Source organism: Sinocyclocheilus rhinocerous, unplaced genomic scaffold, assembly GCF_001515625.1.
Source record: "Sinocyclocheilus rhinocerous isolate Xijiao unplaced genomic scaffold, SAMN03320098_v1.1 scaffold422, whole genome shotgun sequence".
Taxonomy (NCBI): Eukaryota; Metazoa; Chordata; class Actinopteri; order Cypriniformes; family Cyprinidae; genus Sinocyclocheilus; species Sinocyclocheilus rhinocerous.
Genome location: NW_015639767.1, coordinates 904,250 through 923,558, shown reverse-complemented (window position 1 = coordinate 923,558; position 19,309 = coordinate 904,250). Strand labels below are relative to the sequence as shown.

General features: G+C 36.2%; 1 protein-coding gene across 1 annotated transcript in view; it reads right to left on the bottom strand.

Moving 5' to 3' along the window:
• Positions 1-19,309, bottom strand: part of LOC107751695 (oxysterol-binding protein-related protein 10-like) — a 36,891-nt gene that overhangs the window by 1,974 nt on the left and 15,608 nt on the right. The window contains exons 3-12 of the mRNA XM_016567446.1: positions 16,578-16,657; positions 13,561-13,629; positions 10,529-10,720; positions 6,826-7,156; positions 5,881-5,958; positions 3,841-3,971; positions 3,084-3,224; positions 2,532-3,003; positions 1,027-1,213; positions 769-951 (exon numbers count right to left, since the gene is read on the bottom strand). Coding sequence (XP_016422932.1) covers positions 769-951; positions 1,027-1,213; positions 2,532-3,003; positions 3,084-3,224; positions 3,841-3,971; positions 5,881-5,958; positions 6,826-7,156; positions 10,529-10,720; positions 13,561-13,629; positions 16,578-16,657 — 1,864 coding nt within the window. The remainder of the gene's footprint in view (positions 1-768; positions 952-1,026; positions 1,214-2,531; positions 3,004-3,083; positions 3,225-3,840; positions 3,972-5,880; positions 5,959-6,825; positions 7,157-10,528; positions 10,721-13,560; positions 13,630-16,577; positions 16,658-19,309) is intronic.

Sequence of the window (19,309 nt, the reverse complement as noted above, 5' to 3'; positions counted from 1 at the left end):
AACTTTTCCGTTTCCTTCTAATTCAAAATAATCCCACACCTTCTCGTCTTTCGCATGGTCATTTTTGAACTCGCCGCAACTGACGAAGAAAACGCATGTGAGGTCTGAGGTAAAAATGTTGTTTCCGCCCAGATAAACTTTTAAAAATAATTATTTTTCAAACGTTTTATTTTAACTTGTTATTTAAAATGTTTTAAATGCAATGTTAAAATGACGGTAATTTGAATGATAAAATTTTTTTTTTCTGTCGTGTAATCGACTATTGTTTTCAGCGTCGACTAGTAGGAGCTGTACCGTTTAGTCGACTAGACCCGCACACCCCTAATATATATATATATTTAATACTTTGATTCAGCAAGGATGCATTAAATTGATCAAAAGTGACAGTAAAAACATTTATGTTTATTTATTTCTATTTCAAATAAATGCTGACTTTTGTACTTTCTATTCATCAAAGGATCCTGCAAAAATAAAACTGCATTATGGTTTCCAGAAAAAATATGAAGCAGCAAAACTGTTTTTTTTCTGAAAATATTTAGAAATGTTTCTTAAGCAGCAAATCATATTAGAATGATTTCTGAAGGATCATGTGACACTGAAGACTGGAGTAATGATGCTGAAAATTCAGCTTTACATCTCAGGAATAAATTACACACACACATATATATAAACATATCAAAAACATAAAAAATGTATTATTCCTAACATTGAGTAGCAGTGTGTGCATGTATGTATGTATATATATATATATATTATACACATTTTTACCTGGACTCACTCCGGCCCTGTTTCTCCACAGGGCGAATCATCTTCCTGATGACGGGCAGTTTGTTGGTGTCGATGACTTTGGTCTCTCCGCCGCTGTAGATGAACTCAAGCGCCCCGTTCCACTCGCCCTGAGCTTTACACACCACCATCCCGCTGGAGTTCTGCTTCACCTCTGCGCTGACCCTGAACACACACATTTATCATCATCATCACCACTCTCAACTACGTCTCATTTAAGTATCAGTGTTGCTGACTGACCTGTGAACTTTGCCCCCATAGAAGGGTTTGGTGTGGAATGTAACGTTGGCCGAGTATCCGGTCTTGGCGCAGCTGATGGTGACCTTTCCTCCGAGCTCCACCCACGGCACGGTGAGGATGGATCGAGCGTATGCACTCGGGAATGTAAACACATACTCCTCCCCGTGATCATGCAGGTACAACACACCTGAAGAGCACAGAGCAAAATCCTAAAGTAAGACTGAACACATCAAGCAGCTATACACACACACACACACACACACACATATATATATATATATATATATACTGTATATATAGTAAGATCATAACTCCATGAATTATAATGCTTATTAAGTGGAACAATAAAACAACAGAAAGAACTCTCCTACCCTATTTCTGAGTGGCTCATCTTACCCTCACTGTAACTTTTCACTTCAAAAAATAAAAACATTGTTACAGTACAGAGAGAAATTTCAAAGTTTACCATTAAACATAAAACAAATTCACAAATTAGATCACTTAACCTCAAAACTGTTCAGATGTTGATGTACATATGAAAAGTCAAGATTAATATAACATTTCAATACTCAATAAAACAGTTGTTAACAAAATAATAATAATAATATAAGTGTGTTGAGATTTAGTAACATGGTCAAGAGGAAAAATAAGTGGTGTGTTACTCTATGTACTGTGATGTTTTTAACAGATAATATAATGCTAGCATCATTATTTACAGGAAACTTAATCTTAATAAATAGTAAACTACATTCTTGTATTTAGTATGTACACTGTAAAAAAGATTTTTCTAAGTTGTAAATAAAACAAAGATTATTAGAGTATGTTTTAAAAGAAAATAGTAGTTCAACTTCAAAATTGCACATTTAATGCAATGTGTTACTTGCCGTTTCTTTGTCATTAAAGGAATAGTTCACCCAAAAATCAATAAAATAATCCACAAGTAGTAAAACATGAGTCCATAATCCATAATTACACTTCCTTCAGTGATAAAGTCTCTCACATCAAAATCCACCCACATATTTGTTTAGAACTGTTTTGGACTGTTTTCATTTGTAAATGGTGCCTAATATGTGCATATTTCTCTCCTGATTCAGACAAGATGACTTTTTAAACATCTTAATGATGGATTTGTTTCTTACAAACACTCAGCTTTTCACTTCACAAGACATTAACTGATGGACTGGAGTGGTGTGGATAACTTGTGGATTATTGTGATGTTTTTATCAGCTGTTTGGACTCTCATTCTGACGGCACCCATTCACTGCAGAGCATCCATTTGGGAGCAAGTAATGTAATACTACATTTCTCCAAATCTGTTCTGATGAAGAAACAAACTCATCTACATCTTGGATGGCCTGAGGATGAGTACATTTTTAGCAAATTGTCATTTTTGCGGGAACTATTCCTTACTAGTTACTATTTCTTACTAGTTATAATTACTAATAATTTCTGAGTGAAAATTTTCACCAAATTTTTTCCATGTAGATGAAGAGAACGCCACCCACCTTCGCCCACCATAGAGACACCCACTGACATGCCCATGAACTTGCTCTTGGTCCAGATGTGTGTGTTGACGCACATGCCTCTCTCCGCACACTCGCAGTAAAACCCCGACACCGGAGGATGATGGGAAACCTGCTCCGCCACAAAACGCACCCTGTAAGAGTCTGACTCCGCCCCTGCTGCCTCCTGATTGGTCCTGGGGCTCGTCTCAGTCCTCAGAAGGCGGACGCGATCTCGTGGAACCTCCCACGAGCAGTGGAAGGTCTCTCCTAGCACTGGGTTGTAGGGCTTCTTGGCGACGGCGCCCTTACGTCCTTCATGGAAGGCGGTCATGTAATACTCGACAAAACGCACCATACGCTCCTCCGGGGTGCTTCCGGCGGAGATGGACAGGAACAGGTCTGGGTGCGCCATGAAGTTAGCGTACATCTCCAGTAGTGAACGCTTCTCCAGGATGAAGGTGGGAAGAACAACCTGCACACAGAGAGATACTGTAATGTCAAATTAAACACTAATATTACCTGATATTAATGTGGTGGTGTTGTGATTCGTACGCGTGTGAGATCCATGCCCAGTTTGAGCTGAGACAGCAGATGCAGAATGACACTCCTCTGGTCGTCCAACACACACAGATCATCTTCAGTGTTATCATCTGAATCCATCACCTCATCAGGAGAAATCACCTCCGTCCCATCCTGCAGCAAACACACAAATCATATACACGGTCTTAATTTATTAAAAAAATCAATTACACACACACACACACACACACACACACTATGGTTTAGGTTTTAGGTCCTGTTTGAAAGAAAATAATAAAGAAAAAATTAAGAAATTAACTTTTATTCAGTAAGGATGAATTAAATTGATCAAAAGTGACAGTTAAAACATTTATAATGCTACAAACAAAATCTATTTCAAATAAAAAAAAATTCCATCAATGGTTTCCACAAAAATGTTGAGAAGCGCTACTGTTTTCAACATTGATAATAATCAGAAATGTTTCTTGAGCAGCAAATCAGCATATTAGAATGATTTCTGAAGGATCATGTGACACTGAAGACTGGAGTAATGATGCTGAAAATTCAGCTTTGATCACAGGAACTACATTTAAAATAGAAAAGTTATTTTGAATTGTAATAATATTTCACAATAATACTGTTTTTACTGTACTTTTGGTCAAATAAATGCAGCTTCAGTGAACATAAGAGACTTCTTTCAAAAACATTACAAAATCTTACCGACCCCAAACTTTTGAACGGTAATATAACGCATAATCTTGCTCCAGTCTCAGACAGGAAGTGGTTTCACCTCAGTGTTCTGCAGCAGGGTTGTTTTCCTGAGGGTGGGTGAGGGCTCAGTGGAGCTCAGGGTAGCAGCACCGCCGTCCCTCAGACGTTCTCCTGAGGGCGACTTTGGGACGGTCCACGCGGGAACATTATCTGCAGGAACGAAGAACACACGACCAGCGGTCAGCAGTTACACATCACGCAGAAACTCAAAACCCAAATCAATTAGTGAACTTCAGTCCGTCACGCTGATGACACTGCTGAAAAGACCAGCCTAAGATGGTTTACGTAGACTAGCTGGTTGACAAAAGCCCATCAAACTAAAACTGCCTGACCAGTGGAAACCAGCTAAAACGGGCAAACCACCTTTTCTCCGCGGGAATGATTCACAACTTTTAACACAAACATCATATGCTGCTTTGACCGCCACATGAAAAACATTGCACATATCACAGAATGGCAGTTTTACCACTGTATTATTTATTTTTATAAACATAATCAGTTAATTGTATATGTATTCAAAACTTCAGAGGGCCCTGCAGCAGTTCAGTGTGTTGTGAAAAGATGTGAAAGGGTTTAAGCTCTTGTGCTGATGCAAAAACATCTCAAATTCTCATGATCTCACGATCAAAGTATTAGCAGGGCAGGATGAACTTGGCATCTGCTCTCATATTTCTGAGATCTCGAGTTTTCTTTACATTCAGCCATATACAATTTCTGACTGAACTAAAATGTAAATACACTTTGTCTTTGTGACATTGTGGCCCATTAAGCTGTAGATTATTAGCACTTTAATAAAATATAGATAGATAGATAGATAGATAGAGCATCAGAAATCGAACCCGATATTAATTTATGGAGATATTATTTTATTAATGCATGAGATGCATGAGACTCTTCAGAAATCATCTAGCTCAGAAAACTGAAATAAACAACCACGGCTGGAATAGAATTCTTATCATTTACATAAACGACCATGTCAGACTCAGAGCTGAAATCACTTTTGATGACTATATACAGACTGTTTACTTGAACTCTAATCCATATGACTAATATCAGAAACACTCTAGAGAGATTTACTAACGCTTTCCTTTGAGTCTCCTTACTGCTTAACCCAAGAAAAGAAGAAAAATCACCAATGAGATCTCAATTGTTTTCTCCTAGTCAGCAGTGAGATTTCATGGAGAGTAAATGTGGTGTCTTAAAAACCAGCATATGCTGGTTAGGTATGTTTTGAAGCATGGCTGCTGGTTTGAGCTGGTTTAAGCTGGTCCTAAGCGTTCCTGCTCAGGACCAGCTTAAACCAGCTCAAACCATCAGCCATGCTTCAGAACATACCTAACCAGCATATGCTGTATTTTCAACAGGGTTTCAGCCGAATGTTTGACACTTAAACTCCAATAATCCTCCGAGCTCTGAATAAGCAACCTCTGAGCAATAAAAAAAAACAGCTGGAAAAAAAATCACTCTGAAAGTTTTTCCAATGATGTCGTTCCTCTCTGTTGTTATCATAGTTTGACTCTGCTATTCTTGTTATTTATTATTTTGGATGATTTTAAAAACTATATCTTCATCGTTACTGTTATAGTTAGTGTGTGAACAGGCCTTCAGGTTCTTAAGACTGTAAATCGCACGAATAAATGTTAAAATATAATACATTAAAAAATATATAAAAATACAAAACAGCTATTTTAAATTGTAATAATAGTCCACATTTTTACTGTTTTTTTTTTTTTACTGTATTTATAAATGCAGCCTTGGTGAACCTAAATGACTTAAACATTGAAAACTGAGGTTTTCAGCTAGAAATAGCCTAGTTAAAATGTCAGAAAATTAAAAGACTGTGATTCTCCTCGAAAACACTACATCAACACTACATCTGACAGCAACAAGCATCACTTCAGATTAATTAATTCATTTCGGAATAAGCTGGAAAAAAGATCCTCACACAGACCATGCAGAGAAATATCCATGCACAGACCAGAACACGTGAAATGTCTGGCTGATCATTGTGATGAAAAGCAAACGGATCATGCAAACAAGACACACAAGATGTATTTACCTGATTGGCGTTTCCCTCCTGTTTGGATCTGCAGGCCCCGCCCCCTCAATATATATATATAACTAGTCCACAATAGACCTCAGTCAGAGATCAATGGTGTCATCTGAACTCATTCCTTTAATTAATTTCTGTAACATCAGAAACATTCTAAGCGATCAGTTTGGATTCAGACCATTCAGTACACCAATACCGTTTAATTTCCACCTCAGTTTGAACTCATCTGAAGCATTCAGGGCGAGAGAGGAACAAGCATTTTCGCTCTCATATTTTCAAAAACATGTTTTACAAAACTGGAGAAAAATAGCATTCCGCTGAAACAAAATGCATTTTGTTCTCTCCAAACACAAGGAACAGAACCTGAGATCTGAAGATTAACATTCAAAAATGAAAATACAATACTCAGATCAGGTACAGAGTCATTCAGCTCTCAAGTGTTTCTTCTCGGAGAAAGAAAGACAGCGAAGGTGTCCACTGATATCAAGGAGTTCCCGTTTTGTTCTTTTAGTTGTTTTTGGCAGAGTGAATCAACATAAAAAATGAATAAAAATGCAAAACATAAAACAAAATCAAATCTAAAATCATGGCGATTGATTTTGACGCCCTGAGTGAAGCACCTGAGTCCATGTCAGGGTCGTTCTGAAATGTTTAATGGGATCCACTGGGTCGTTTTGAGTTTTCAGGCACCAGTGTGTGTGTGTTTCTTTGGCATGTGGTTAGTCCAGCATTGAAAAGCAACAGGAATCAGATTCCAAACGCTCACATGAATCATGCATTAAGGGACGGTGGTGTCATCCCTGAACGTGTTACACACTCAAGCACGAATACAAATGATATAATCAGGCACAGAACTGAATGAACAAACAATTCAAATCAAGAACCAAAATACAGATGAACTCCCACAAACACTGAACATGCAGCATGAACAATGAACAGCCCTTCAACAACATTTATTACAAACGTTTAGCTGCATGGGGTCCGTTAGATACGGACAGGGGCCGCAGTCGACCTCGCCCTGATCTTTGGCCGGCTCCGGGTCTGGAGGAGCCACGGGCATCTGTAGGGTGTCCGTATTGGACTCACCGGAGGGCGGCCCGTGGTTGTGTCCGGCGCTCTGCTGTAATATATTCAGGCACTCGCCAAGGCAGCTCAGGGTGGCAGCAGAGGTGGCTTTCAGCAGTAGCAGGTCCTGATCCAGACAGGACAGGGATCCTCGCATCGGCAGAGACTCGATGGACTGGACCAGACTCTTCTGCTGCCCCTCGACCTGGTTCATAACCTGAAGAAATGAGGAAGGAGCTTTACTGCGGTTGACCATCAGGTGGCGTCATTCAGTTTCACTACTAACTGGAACACAACCCTTGGGATTAAACTGGGATAGCATCAGAAAACTCTCAAGTCTGTTTTTACAATAATACACTGATTCTGATGCAAGATTTCTTTTTTTTTATTTATAAAGAAATTAATCGATTTATTAATGAAGGATGCATACAATTGATCAAAAGTGACCTTTATGATGTTACAAAAGATATTTCAAAGAAATGCTGTTCTTTTGAGCTTCCTATTCATCAAAGACCCCTGAAAATTAAAATGTATCATGGTTTCCACAAAATTATGAATCAGCACAGCTGTTTTCAACATTGCTAATAATCAGAAATGTTTCTTGAGCAGCAAATCAGCATATTAGAATGATTTCTGAAGGATCATGTGACACTGAAGACTGGCGTAATGATGCTGAAAATTCAGCTTTGCATCACAGGAGTAAGTTACATTTTCCAATATATTGAAACAGGGCAAAAAAAGTTAATTTAAATTGTAATAATATTTCACAGTTTTACTGTTTTTACTGTATTTATAATTAAATAAATGCAGGCTTGGTGAGCAGAAAAGACTTCTTTATTATTGTAAAAAAAAAAAAAACTTGTTTAGCATCTTCATAATTTTTCATCAAAACTATCTCCCCCTCTGAAATGACTTGACTTTATTGCTGATGTAATCAAGGGCCTGAAATCAAAGCGCTACAGGTTCAGCTGTAGTTGATGTAGATGATCACATGAGCTGTGATAGATGAGGTAATAATGTTTCAGCTGACGCAGGGCTTGTTTAATTCTCTAAATGATGTTCTGGCACAGAAATAAAACCCAGCACAGCTCAAAATGACAGTTTATATGAGGAGAAACATGCAGTGAACAGGAGGTGTTACTTAAATTACATATTTGTATTTATTCATTTTGCAGATGATTTTATCCAAAGTGACTTTCACTATATTGAAGGTAGGGCTGAAACGATTAGTCGACATTATCGATAATGCCATTAGGTCGTAAATGGATCTGGTCTAGCAGAGGTGTCGTGGTTGCCATGGGTACCAGGGGGGGGCCTGGTGTCGTTGCAGACATCCTGGCATCCAGTTTATTGGGTGAGGGGACTGTGACGATTTGTTAATCTAATGAATAACTGATTTGTTAAATCAAATGAAAAATTGTGTGTTTGATTGGTCCAGATGCTACAATACATTTGATTTATGGATGATGCGAAAGAACATTTAATTTCCCAGAATACCATTTGATTTTGTTACTTATTATTTATTATTACGTTAAATCTGATTTAATTGTTTTGATTGTTTTATGAACTATTGAATCAATTCAGAAAGAAATACATTTCTGCATTTCAGGGAATAAAAAGGCACTTAGTTAAAATAAAAAGCTAATTCAGATATTTATGTTTTGTCTCACTATTGAACTAATTAAATTCTTATGCTGTGTTGAATTTAAATTCTTATGTCATTTCCTCTTCCAAAGTCCAATTCAACCTCCTGTGGAATGTGTGGAATTCACTTCACAATCATTGACATTAATTGAAAGAAGTATTTGAATTGCATTTAAAATTTCCATCCATTTGGATGGAACACCATTTTAACATAACACTTTTATTTTAACATAAATTAATAAACTCAATATGATGCATATTTTTCATACATACATAAGTAAAACGGGTCAGATTTCTGCACTCAGAAAAAAAAAAACATGCCATAGTTTATTATTACCTATTTGATTTTATTTAAATAATCATATTTTCAAAATGAATTTATTCCAGTTGTTTAGAATCAGCATAAATCTGTTCATTGTGAAAACAATTACATTTGTGACCCTGGAGCACAAAACCAGTCATAGGTCGCTGGGATATATTTGTAGCAATAGCCAAAAATACATTGTATGGGTCAAGTGCCCAAACTCGGTCCTGGAGGGCCGGTGTCCTGCAGAGTTTAGCTCCAACCTGCCTCCACACACCTGCTGGGACGTTTCTAGTATGCCTATAAGAGCTTGATTAGCTGGTTCAGGTGTGTTTAATTGGGGTTGGAGCTAAACTCTGCAGGACACTGGCCCTCCAGGACCGAGTTTGGGCACCCCTGATGTAGACAATAAAAACTGTAGACAAATATTTGTTGTCGAATAGATGTTTGATCTCAAATTACCTAATGTAAGGGCCTGCAATAACACGGTTTGACCAGTGTGGCGCTGTAGCGCGAGACTAATTCAGCTCTCCTGGATGCAATCCAATAGAAGAAGACGCGTGGGGAAGTTTTACAAAATTACAAATAAATTGCTGCTGTGGGTGATGGCTCCGATATACTCACGGCGAAGCTCGTTTCCATTCTTCACTTAGAGGTAAAAAGAAGTTTGATACAGTATAAGCAAGCAGCGCTTTACTGTTAGAAAACATCCAGAATATGGAAATATGAGCTGCATGCTTTCCTCTCAATAACAAAATAAATGCACAGCAAAAATGACAGCGGTGAGAAAACAGCAGTTAAGAAAGCATCTGATCACAGCGATGTGGATATTTGCTCCAGCTCTGCAATTCCTCACGTCTATTTATATTACGCTTTATAGAATAGATTACTTTAAAGCAAGCAGATTTACAGTAGTAAACATTGTCAGTGTCACTTTACGTATTATGTCATGATTTATCTCTCCGGTGATAGTTTGGTTTGCACAGATTAAAGCTTGATCTAGCACTGTTTGATTAATTATACATACTGTAGCGAATCAGCTCATGGGGAAATATGAATAATTAATCATATTGATTAGTAATATACATTGCTAAGAACTTCATTTGGACCACTTTAAAGGAGATTTTCTCAATATTTAGATTTTTTTGCACCCTCAGATTCCAGATTTTCAAATAGTTGTATCTCGACCAAATATTGTCCTGTCCTAACAAACCATACATCAATGGAAAGCTTATTTATTCATCTTTCAGGTGATGTATACATCTCAATTTCGAAAAATTGACAAAACATCGTTTTGTGGTCCAGGGTCACATTTAGTCAGTTAAAAGAATGAATATGGTTTAAAAATGGCTGGCTGTGGAACCAGCAGTATTCAATCAGTGAAAATATATGAGATTAAAACAAATTAGAAAATGTAGGACTGACAAATATGCATCAGATTAAGTTTATTAGTTTATGTTAAAACTGTATAATCTTAATGGATGGACATTTTATTTGCAATTCAAATACACAAATCTTACATTTAGGCCTAAATATATTTTGAGTATTCTTTAATTCTGAATTAGATCAAACCGGAGCTTAAGAGAGGAGCATCATGATGGTCTATAAATGTCGGTCCAGTGTTTGAGGTGTGTGTCTGACCTCTTTGACCTCCAGGAGGCGCTCTGGGTACTGGTTGTTGGCACGGCGGGCGGCTGCAGGCGACTTGTGGTGCGTGATGGTAACGATGTTACTCGGAGGCCCGTGGTGAGGCAGATGTCTCTGAGATACAGGAGAGGAAGACGGAGGGAGGTGAGGAAGCAGAGAGAAACTTCGCGTCCGGCCCGATGAACCCTGAGACACACAGAGAGAGGCGGTAAAAAACCTTTTCCCATTCACAGACACATAATACAGTCTAACAAGCAGTGAATGCAGAATTACAGCTGCATTCACACCGCAGTCACACTCCATAGTGAAACACACGTCACAACCAGGACAGATTTCACTATCAAACTCACCTTCGCAAGACTTCATGTGCTAAATACACTAAAGCATCAGAACCACACAGATAAACTGATGTCTTTAGAGATAAAAGAGCCTTATATGTTATATAAACATAGGGGAGAGTAACACTTTTTGACTTTCTCAGTTTGTGTAAATCCACATGGGGTTCAGAATATAATTTTTTTATCCACAGTAATTTTACACTTGTCTAGTACAAATGTCGCTTTGTTTCATGATTACAGTGTATACGTTTTTCTTTATTTACCCTCAAAAAATGGAAGTGAAATGTGACAACATGCCCCGTAGGTGGGTTACATTGTAACATCTGAGGGGCACGTTGTAACATGACCACATGACAGCTTAAAATGTTATCTGATCGAATGAAAAAAATATAGACAAACTAAAACATTTTGTTAATAAAATAAAATAATTATTTTTTTCAAATAAAATAATGGCGTTTTTTAAGAATTAAAAATAATCTGATTTTGGAGTTTGACAATGAACACATTGCAATCATGCTTTAAGAGTTTCTTGAAATAAAATAAACATTAACTGAAATAAAATAAAACACATAAAAAAACACTTATTTTACTTCAACTAGTTGCCAAGGCAACATTTCTTCATTTTCAAATGACTAAAAAAAAAACTATATTGAAAAAATAAATAAAAATGAGAAAAACACACAAATTTACTAATACTTTAAATGAAATAAAATGAAAACAGAAAATATAAAAAAAATCAAAAACTATTAATAAAATTATAATAGTATATAATCTCAATGCCACTAAATTAACACTGTATTAAACAATGTTTTAATGCTGCTAATGCATGTAAGCGTAATAACTTAATAATTGTTATAACTGTGTGGTTTCTAAAGTTGGATCTGAACATTTTCAGCTGATTAAAACAGGATTTTATCACACATGCACAGAATCAGCAGAGCTCCTGTTATCACTAAATGACTAAAAACGTATAAATCAAACCTAGATGTGATGTTTAACAAAAGTCATTTGGCGTGTTTGTGTGGTGAAGATTAATAATCAATGAAGATCAATAAGTGAAATATAACCCACGAGAGATTCATAGAAATATGAAGAAGAGAACTGCATCTTTAAAGTAAGATTATATTAATGTATGTCTATTCCTGTGTGTTTTGATGCATTTTGAGGATAATCTTCACAAGCACACATGCTCCTTTTATTGAGTTTACTCTGACTTCAATCTGTTAATTAGAATAAAATGATGCAATTAATCACGGTTAAATATTTAAATGATTAACAGCCTTGAATATAACATTTTATGAGCCTTTAAATAAAGTGAATCACAGAGCAGAAGTAGGTGAGATGTTTACACAGACAGGTGTCTCTCTCTCTCTCTCTGTAACACTATAGCGCTCTATCTCCCAGGTGAACACAGATGTGTGTGTGTGTGTGTGTGTGTGTGGGCCGAACACAATCTGACAGTGAATGTGGGCACATAGCAGCCGAAGCCAAATGCCATCCCACAGGCCTGAAATAATTTTTAAAATAAAACATTCATTTTATTTACTGCAGTGTGTGGTGCAATGATATCTCTAAGGACGTTATTAGGCATGTTATCAGTGATCTTAATTCTTATCAGTTAATGTATTTAACAATGCACTAAATTATATTGCAGGAAAACTGATCAGGAATTGTTTTGACATTGCATCATGACTCCATGAATCAAAATTTCCCATAAATACTGTTTGGTTAGATCAATCATTTTATAATGTTACTTAGTAATATAAGTGCCATAAATAAATAAAGTAAATGAAATGTATTCATTTATTTTATTTATATTTAATAAATAAATAAACACAGCAAATAAATCTCTCATTTTTCATAAAAGGTACTTCCGATCTTTTTTCAGTGCTTTAGGCTTTGAGATAGTAATTCTAAACAACTACAATGCAAAAAATATCTTCTTAATGAGTATTTTTGTCTTATTTAACATCTCAAAATCCTTGAAATAAGTAACAAACTGTGCAGGAAGTCAAAACACACTCATATTTAAGATACAGTCTATTAAAACACATCGTCATGTCTCATGCAGTGTTGTTTCTCAAGTACATTTATCATGTTTCAAGGACTTTCAAGGATGGTTTAACTGGAAAAGTTAAAAAAAAGTTATTCGAAGCTTAAACCATTTTTTTTGCAGCGTGCTGGTAATGTATTTAGGATTGTGGGTAAGAGTTTAAGAAGCAGCCATTGAAAAACCCATATTTATTGAGTGCTGATGTGAATATTGGGGGTGGGTTCGTATCTCTATCCTCATACTTTGGGACTGAGGTGGGAGAATATGGTTATTTAAAGATTCAGAAACAACCTTGTCAGATGAAAAACAAAAGTAGTATGTGTGTGCTAATGCCCTCAGCGGTGACCCTAGATCCGTCTGGATCAATTAGTGCGGATATCATTTACAGAGGAATCTGAGAGAGCAAGAAAGGCTCAGTGTTTCAATGAAGCGTCTGTTCTTCACTGAATGAAGCTCTGTGATCATGTGCTGACGAGCAGTTACTACAGCACAGCATTAACAGACCAGAGACAGACAGACCAACCCTGTGTGTATGACAATCACACACATCAGGACATTATAAGACAGATAATATAACAAACACACGTAAGACAAGAAAAAGAGAGAGAGAGTGTGTGTGTGTGTGTGTGTATTACCTGTGCGTCCAGTGTGTTCTGAGTTTGGTCGACACACAGATGCTCATCACAATCCTTCAGTTTCCTCATCTGTGAATGACAACAGATCAGATTACGCCTTAGCAAACCTCCAAAAGGCCCTCAAGATGACTTGAATTGATTTAAAATAGGCATTAAAACAAGCTAAAACAACTATATCAAGATCTTTCCTATTTTAATTCACTTTAACAACGTTTTTTTTTGTCTACGTGATTTTAAGCCGTTGAAACCAGCAATCAGCAGGGAAAGAGAACTCATTTCGCTATACGCTCGCTCTGTCTGTGAGACTGTTTATGAGCGCTGTCAGAGAGGAAGAGCACGTGAAGACGGTGCACATAGAGAGCGGGAGTATTGAACTGAGTTATTTTTGCCGCTTTCTAGGCCTCGAACGGTTAAATACACACTTGTATGTGTCAAAATGCCCATCTTTGTAAGTATCCTCATGAACACAGTAGGTCTTAAGTGAAAGCAGACAGCTGAGAAAGAAAACACATGTGTAACAGTATATTGGATCCGGGCAGCTCTTAAAGTGACAGCAGTCTAATATTCCTGCTCTCTGTCATTCCTGTTAATCAAAGAACAAAAACGAGAAGATCTCTCACTGCTCTTGACTAAATCACTTTTGTAAGTTTAAAGGGGTCATATGATGCTTTTTTAAAGACCATTATTTTGTGTATTTGGTGTAACAGAATATGTTGACATGCTTTAATGTTCAAAAAACACATTATTTTTCAAATACTGTACATTATTGTAGGTCCTCTATGCCCCGCTTCTCTCAAACACTTCGTTTTATACGAAGTCTCTCCTTCCGACAAGCGTAGTCTGCTCTGATTGGCCAGCTGACCCAGTGCATTGTGATTGGCCGAACACCGCAAGCACTCGTCGGAAATGTAACGCCCCTTACCATAATCGCGAGCTTCATCTTTCAAAATAAATGTAAAGACAGTAAATAATGTCATTAGTTTTACCATCAGTTCAAGCCCGAAAGGGGAACAGAGTCGCGTGACAGACACAGTGATGAAGCTGGTATGTGTTTGCAGTACACAAGCCACGGTTAAGACAGCTGACTCCACTGTGAGTGACCCTCTCTCTCTCTCACACACACACGCGTGGTTTTGAGACTTTAGTCTTTGCAACTTTAGGGATCTTATCTATGCACAATCAGCTTGTAACACTCCAAAGAGAAAGGAAAACTTGAAATCGCATCATATGACCCCTTTAATAAGAAGAAACACATTTAATTTACACAGTGAAGAGTATGCAGTGTTTTTATATATTTGATTACTTTATACAAAGTATGTAGCATTTCTTATTTATTTGTTCTACTGTAGTTTATTTTTTTTTTTGTCTTGTTGCTTGTAATTAGGTTCTTATTCTTATTTAATCAGTGACTGTTTACTTGCCTTCAGTGAGCTTGAGTTTTGTTTGTTGTTTTTTTTTAATTTAGGCTAGTATACATTTTTTTGTGATATTGACACTGGTGACAAGAAATATAACATTTCTATGGTATCAAAATTTTGATATCATAAAGACCTTATTTAAAGCAAAAATAACTATATCGTTATATGAATCGTTACTGTGAAATAAAATTACTCATAACGTGATATAAGATTTTGGTCATATCGCCCACCCCTAATAACTACGCTGACTACGCTTTACAATAGCATTTTATTCTGGGGAGTGATAAAGAGACAGCATTAATATGTTCTCATACTATTTGTCAGTCAAATGTGACCAAAAACCTTAAGTGTAACATTTTGTAATATGTTTATTGTTTATATTACAATTTTTTTTTTGCATTTTAATGTATTTTTAGACATTATCAAACACTCGATTTTTTTTAAGTTTTGATTTTTAAAAAAAATGTTACATGTTACATGTGTTATTTTATGATATTCACATAAGCATACAACTTAAGTAAATATTAATAAAGGCAAGCAAATACGGAATTTAACCCAAGAAAGAAGTTTAAAATAATGCCTTAAAAAACACAAGGCAAACAGCGAAACTCCTTAATTAATATATTCCTTGAATGGGCAGTCTTCATTGAAAATCATTTGACCTCCTACAGTAAGAGAAAGATTGCAGAAAGACTAAAACTTAAAAATATGACAACTAGCATCTGGTTATGGTCGCTATTAAGGTGTTTCTCAATTTATCTAACTGCAATTATAGTATAACTGTCTATTATTTAACAATAAACATTAACTATAATGCTCTTCATAACATAACACTACTGGCCAGAGGTCAACTAATGCGTTAAAATGTCAAAAAATGCTGTAATTTCTTAAATTTTTGGCGAGTGTGCTTGAGAAGCACTGAAATAAATCGGCATCAATGCTGGAACTATTGGCTGCTCCAGGGCACGCTTTACTTCTGCATTCCTCAGTTCCTATGGAAGTCTATGGGAGTGTCGCAACTCTGTTTCTCAACGGCTCTGCAGTGACGGTAATAGGTGAGCGCCGGCCAATGAGATTGCAGTTTGTGCATTAGTTCCGCCCACTACCGAAGAAACCGGAAGTGGCTTGTGCTTGTTCTCAAAGGCTGAATAATTCCAAATGAACTCCACTATTTTGACAGGAAAATACAACAAGGAATATACAGTAATTTACGCTGCGCTGTGCATCCTTTGAGATGAATTAAAATAGTGCGCTTTAAAGACAGAGAGCGAAACTCTCAAGTGCGCAGTGTTCATAATGAGTGAAGGCAAGTGAATTATCAGTGTTAAACTTATACTTAGCCTCTAACTCAAACACTGGCGAGTGAAATCTAACAATTTATTAGCCAATGGCTAACGATAGACATTATTTGGTTGCCTAGCATGGAAATTTAGTCGCATATGCTAGTGATTTACTCGCATTGGGTTGACACGCTACCCAGAATCTCTCAAATACAAAAAAATGATTCTCCTATAACACTTTCCCTGCTCTCCTCTCAAACAGACTCCACAACATGTATGTTTTGTATGTGTGTGTGTGTGTGTGTGTGTTCACACACACCTTGGCACTGCTGTCAGAGTGGCGTCTGGTACAGGCTTGTAGCTGCGTCATCCAAAGCTGCTGTTCTATAGCATCAACCGCTAGGACAGAGGAATTACAGGAGGAAACATGAGAGAGAGGGAGAGGAAATATGCAAAGTATTAATGTATTAGTTACCAGGGTTATTATAGTTAACTAAAACTAATACCATAAAAAATTCTAGAAATAAAATAAACTTCAACTGAATAAAATAAAATACTACAAACCCTTTATTTCAGCTAGTTCCAAAGGCAACATTTTTCATTTATTTAGTTTAACCTGATGTACTAAAATAACTAAAACGGAAATAAAATTAATAAAAATATATATACATGTTTTTAAAAAACTATTAAATAAAAATGACAAAAAAACAACAAAATTTTAAAGAAATTACTATTAAAAAAAATTGTAAATAAAAAATTTTTTTTTAATAAAAACTACAGTATAACAGTATCTCACTGATACTAAAATAACACACTGACACAGTAAATGAAAAATCCATTTGATCTTTCACAATGACGAGTGACCCTGAGCGTGTCAACACCACATCACTTCCACATTCAACAGGAAGTCAGACTATTCCTAGAGTCAAAACAAGCGTCAATGAAACACTTGAGCTGAAATCATCAAACTTCACTGAGCTTCAGCAGGGCTTTAACTTTAACTTTACAGTCTGAATAAACCAGAAACAGACTCCAGATTAATGAGTGCTGGAGAAAGACTGGATCACCAGCCGTCCGAAAATAAACACACCACCACATAATACACACACACACACACACACACGCACACACACACACACGCACACACACACACACACACACACACACACACACACACATATATCCGAGAACAACAGTGTGTACTAACTGTATTAAAAAATTAATGCATCATGATGCTTTCTCAAACAGTTCTGATGAATGAAACTCCATCTTTGGAATTTTAAATGAATTATTATTAATTTGGTTTAACAAGCATGCTAATACAAAATATTACATAAGATGTGGTGTGCTAAACTATTACATGGAAATATTTCAGACACAAAAAACTGATGCATCAGGAAACTTTTTAAATAAAAAAATGTATTAAAAATTTACTTTTTTAAATATTTTTTTTATAAAAATTCCTATCCATACAATACAGTTAGACTTGGATCCCTTTTATAATGTTGGCTGCTTCTGATCTTTTTACCCAGTCTTTCTTAACTGGACCTTTAAATAAAGGTGCCAAAAATAAATCAAATAAAATATGTAATACATAAAATAAAATCAATATAAAATAAAATTAATCTAAGTAAATACATATAAATAAATACAATTATTCTAAATAAATAAATATAAAATGAATTTATTAATGTAAAAATACCAAAATAAATATAAATAATATATTATATTTTAATAATAAATATAAATAAAATGGTAAGCGTTGATTTCATGCTGGATTTAAGATGAAATGGCCTGATTTTCACCATCAAGGCCCTTAACCAAGATGGTTTAATAGCTTAGCCAAATCCTCATTACTGAGAACCACCTTGGACCAGAAGAAAACAGCTACCAAACCTCATGGTAAATACCCAGAACCCCTTGAGATGGCAGCAGTGAGCAAATTCTAAACAGCAATATTGTGAAATAGTATTACAATTTAAAATAACTGTTTTATATAGTAATATATTTTAAAATATAATTTATACCTGTTATTCAAAGCTGAATTTTCAGCATCATTACTCCAGTCTTCAGTGTCACATGATCCTTCAGAAACATCTCTTTTAATTGGCTAAGAAATCAAAAACACTGCTGGACAGTAATTTGTATGATTTTTTCCACGGTTATTTTCTTAATGACAATTTTATGATTGGTTTATATACTACAAACATTTTTTCCCCCCCATTTTTATCACAGAATAAGGCAGAAATATATATGTTATAGTTTCTATAGTGTAATAAATGCTATGTCAATTAACACAGCATTATTCATATACTTTATTTATTTATTACCTGGAGATGACTTGAAAAACACACATAAACCATAGTCTCGCGTAGCCAGACCTTCAGACGGATGGGCAGAAGGTCTGGGAACCTTGGGTGCTTTGAATGGCAAGGACCGCCCACGAGGCCATATGACTGACAGATAAAGCAACCAATCATGTTTTGTTTTGTGCCGCGTCATGTTTAGGGGCGTGGAAATGTCCCCACAATAACAGACCGTGTCTAAAACTCTTGGACGTATTTTAAAGATTCTATGCCGCAAACTTTAAATATTTCACATACTTTTAAAAATCCAGCGTTCAGTTGATCCTGATAAGCGTTCATTATCACAGTTGTAAACACGACGGCTTTCTTCTAACATGAGGGGGTTTGGCGTCACAGCAACTTTGTTCCCAGTGGAGCTGCACGATTAATCAAAATTAAATCGCAAAGGCGATAAATCGCGATAAGGCAGAAGTTGCGATTGCCATGCGTATCTTTCAGTGAAGCACGGTTCTGTGATCAGCAGTAAATCTCCATCCAAAGGCCAGAGGGCGCTCTCGCGCTGAAACACCAAATACGCCCCGCAGAAGAAACCCAGGAAATGCCTATCGCTGCAGCTGAATAAACAGATGATTTAACAGCTTTCATTAATTCAACGTGACTAATAAACACACAACTACGACAATATATGGTTTATCTGAGTTCGTCTTATTATAATTTTTATTATAATAAAGTATATAATAATGGC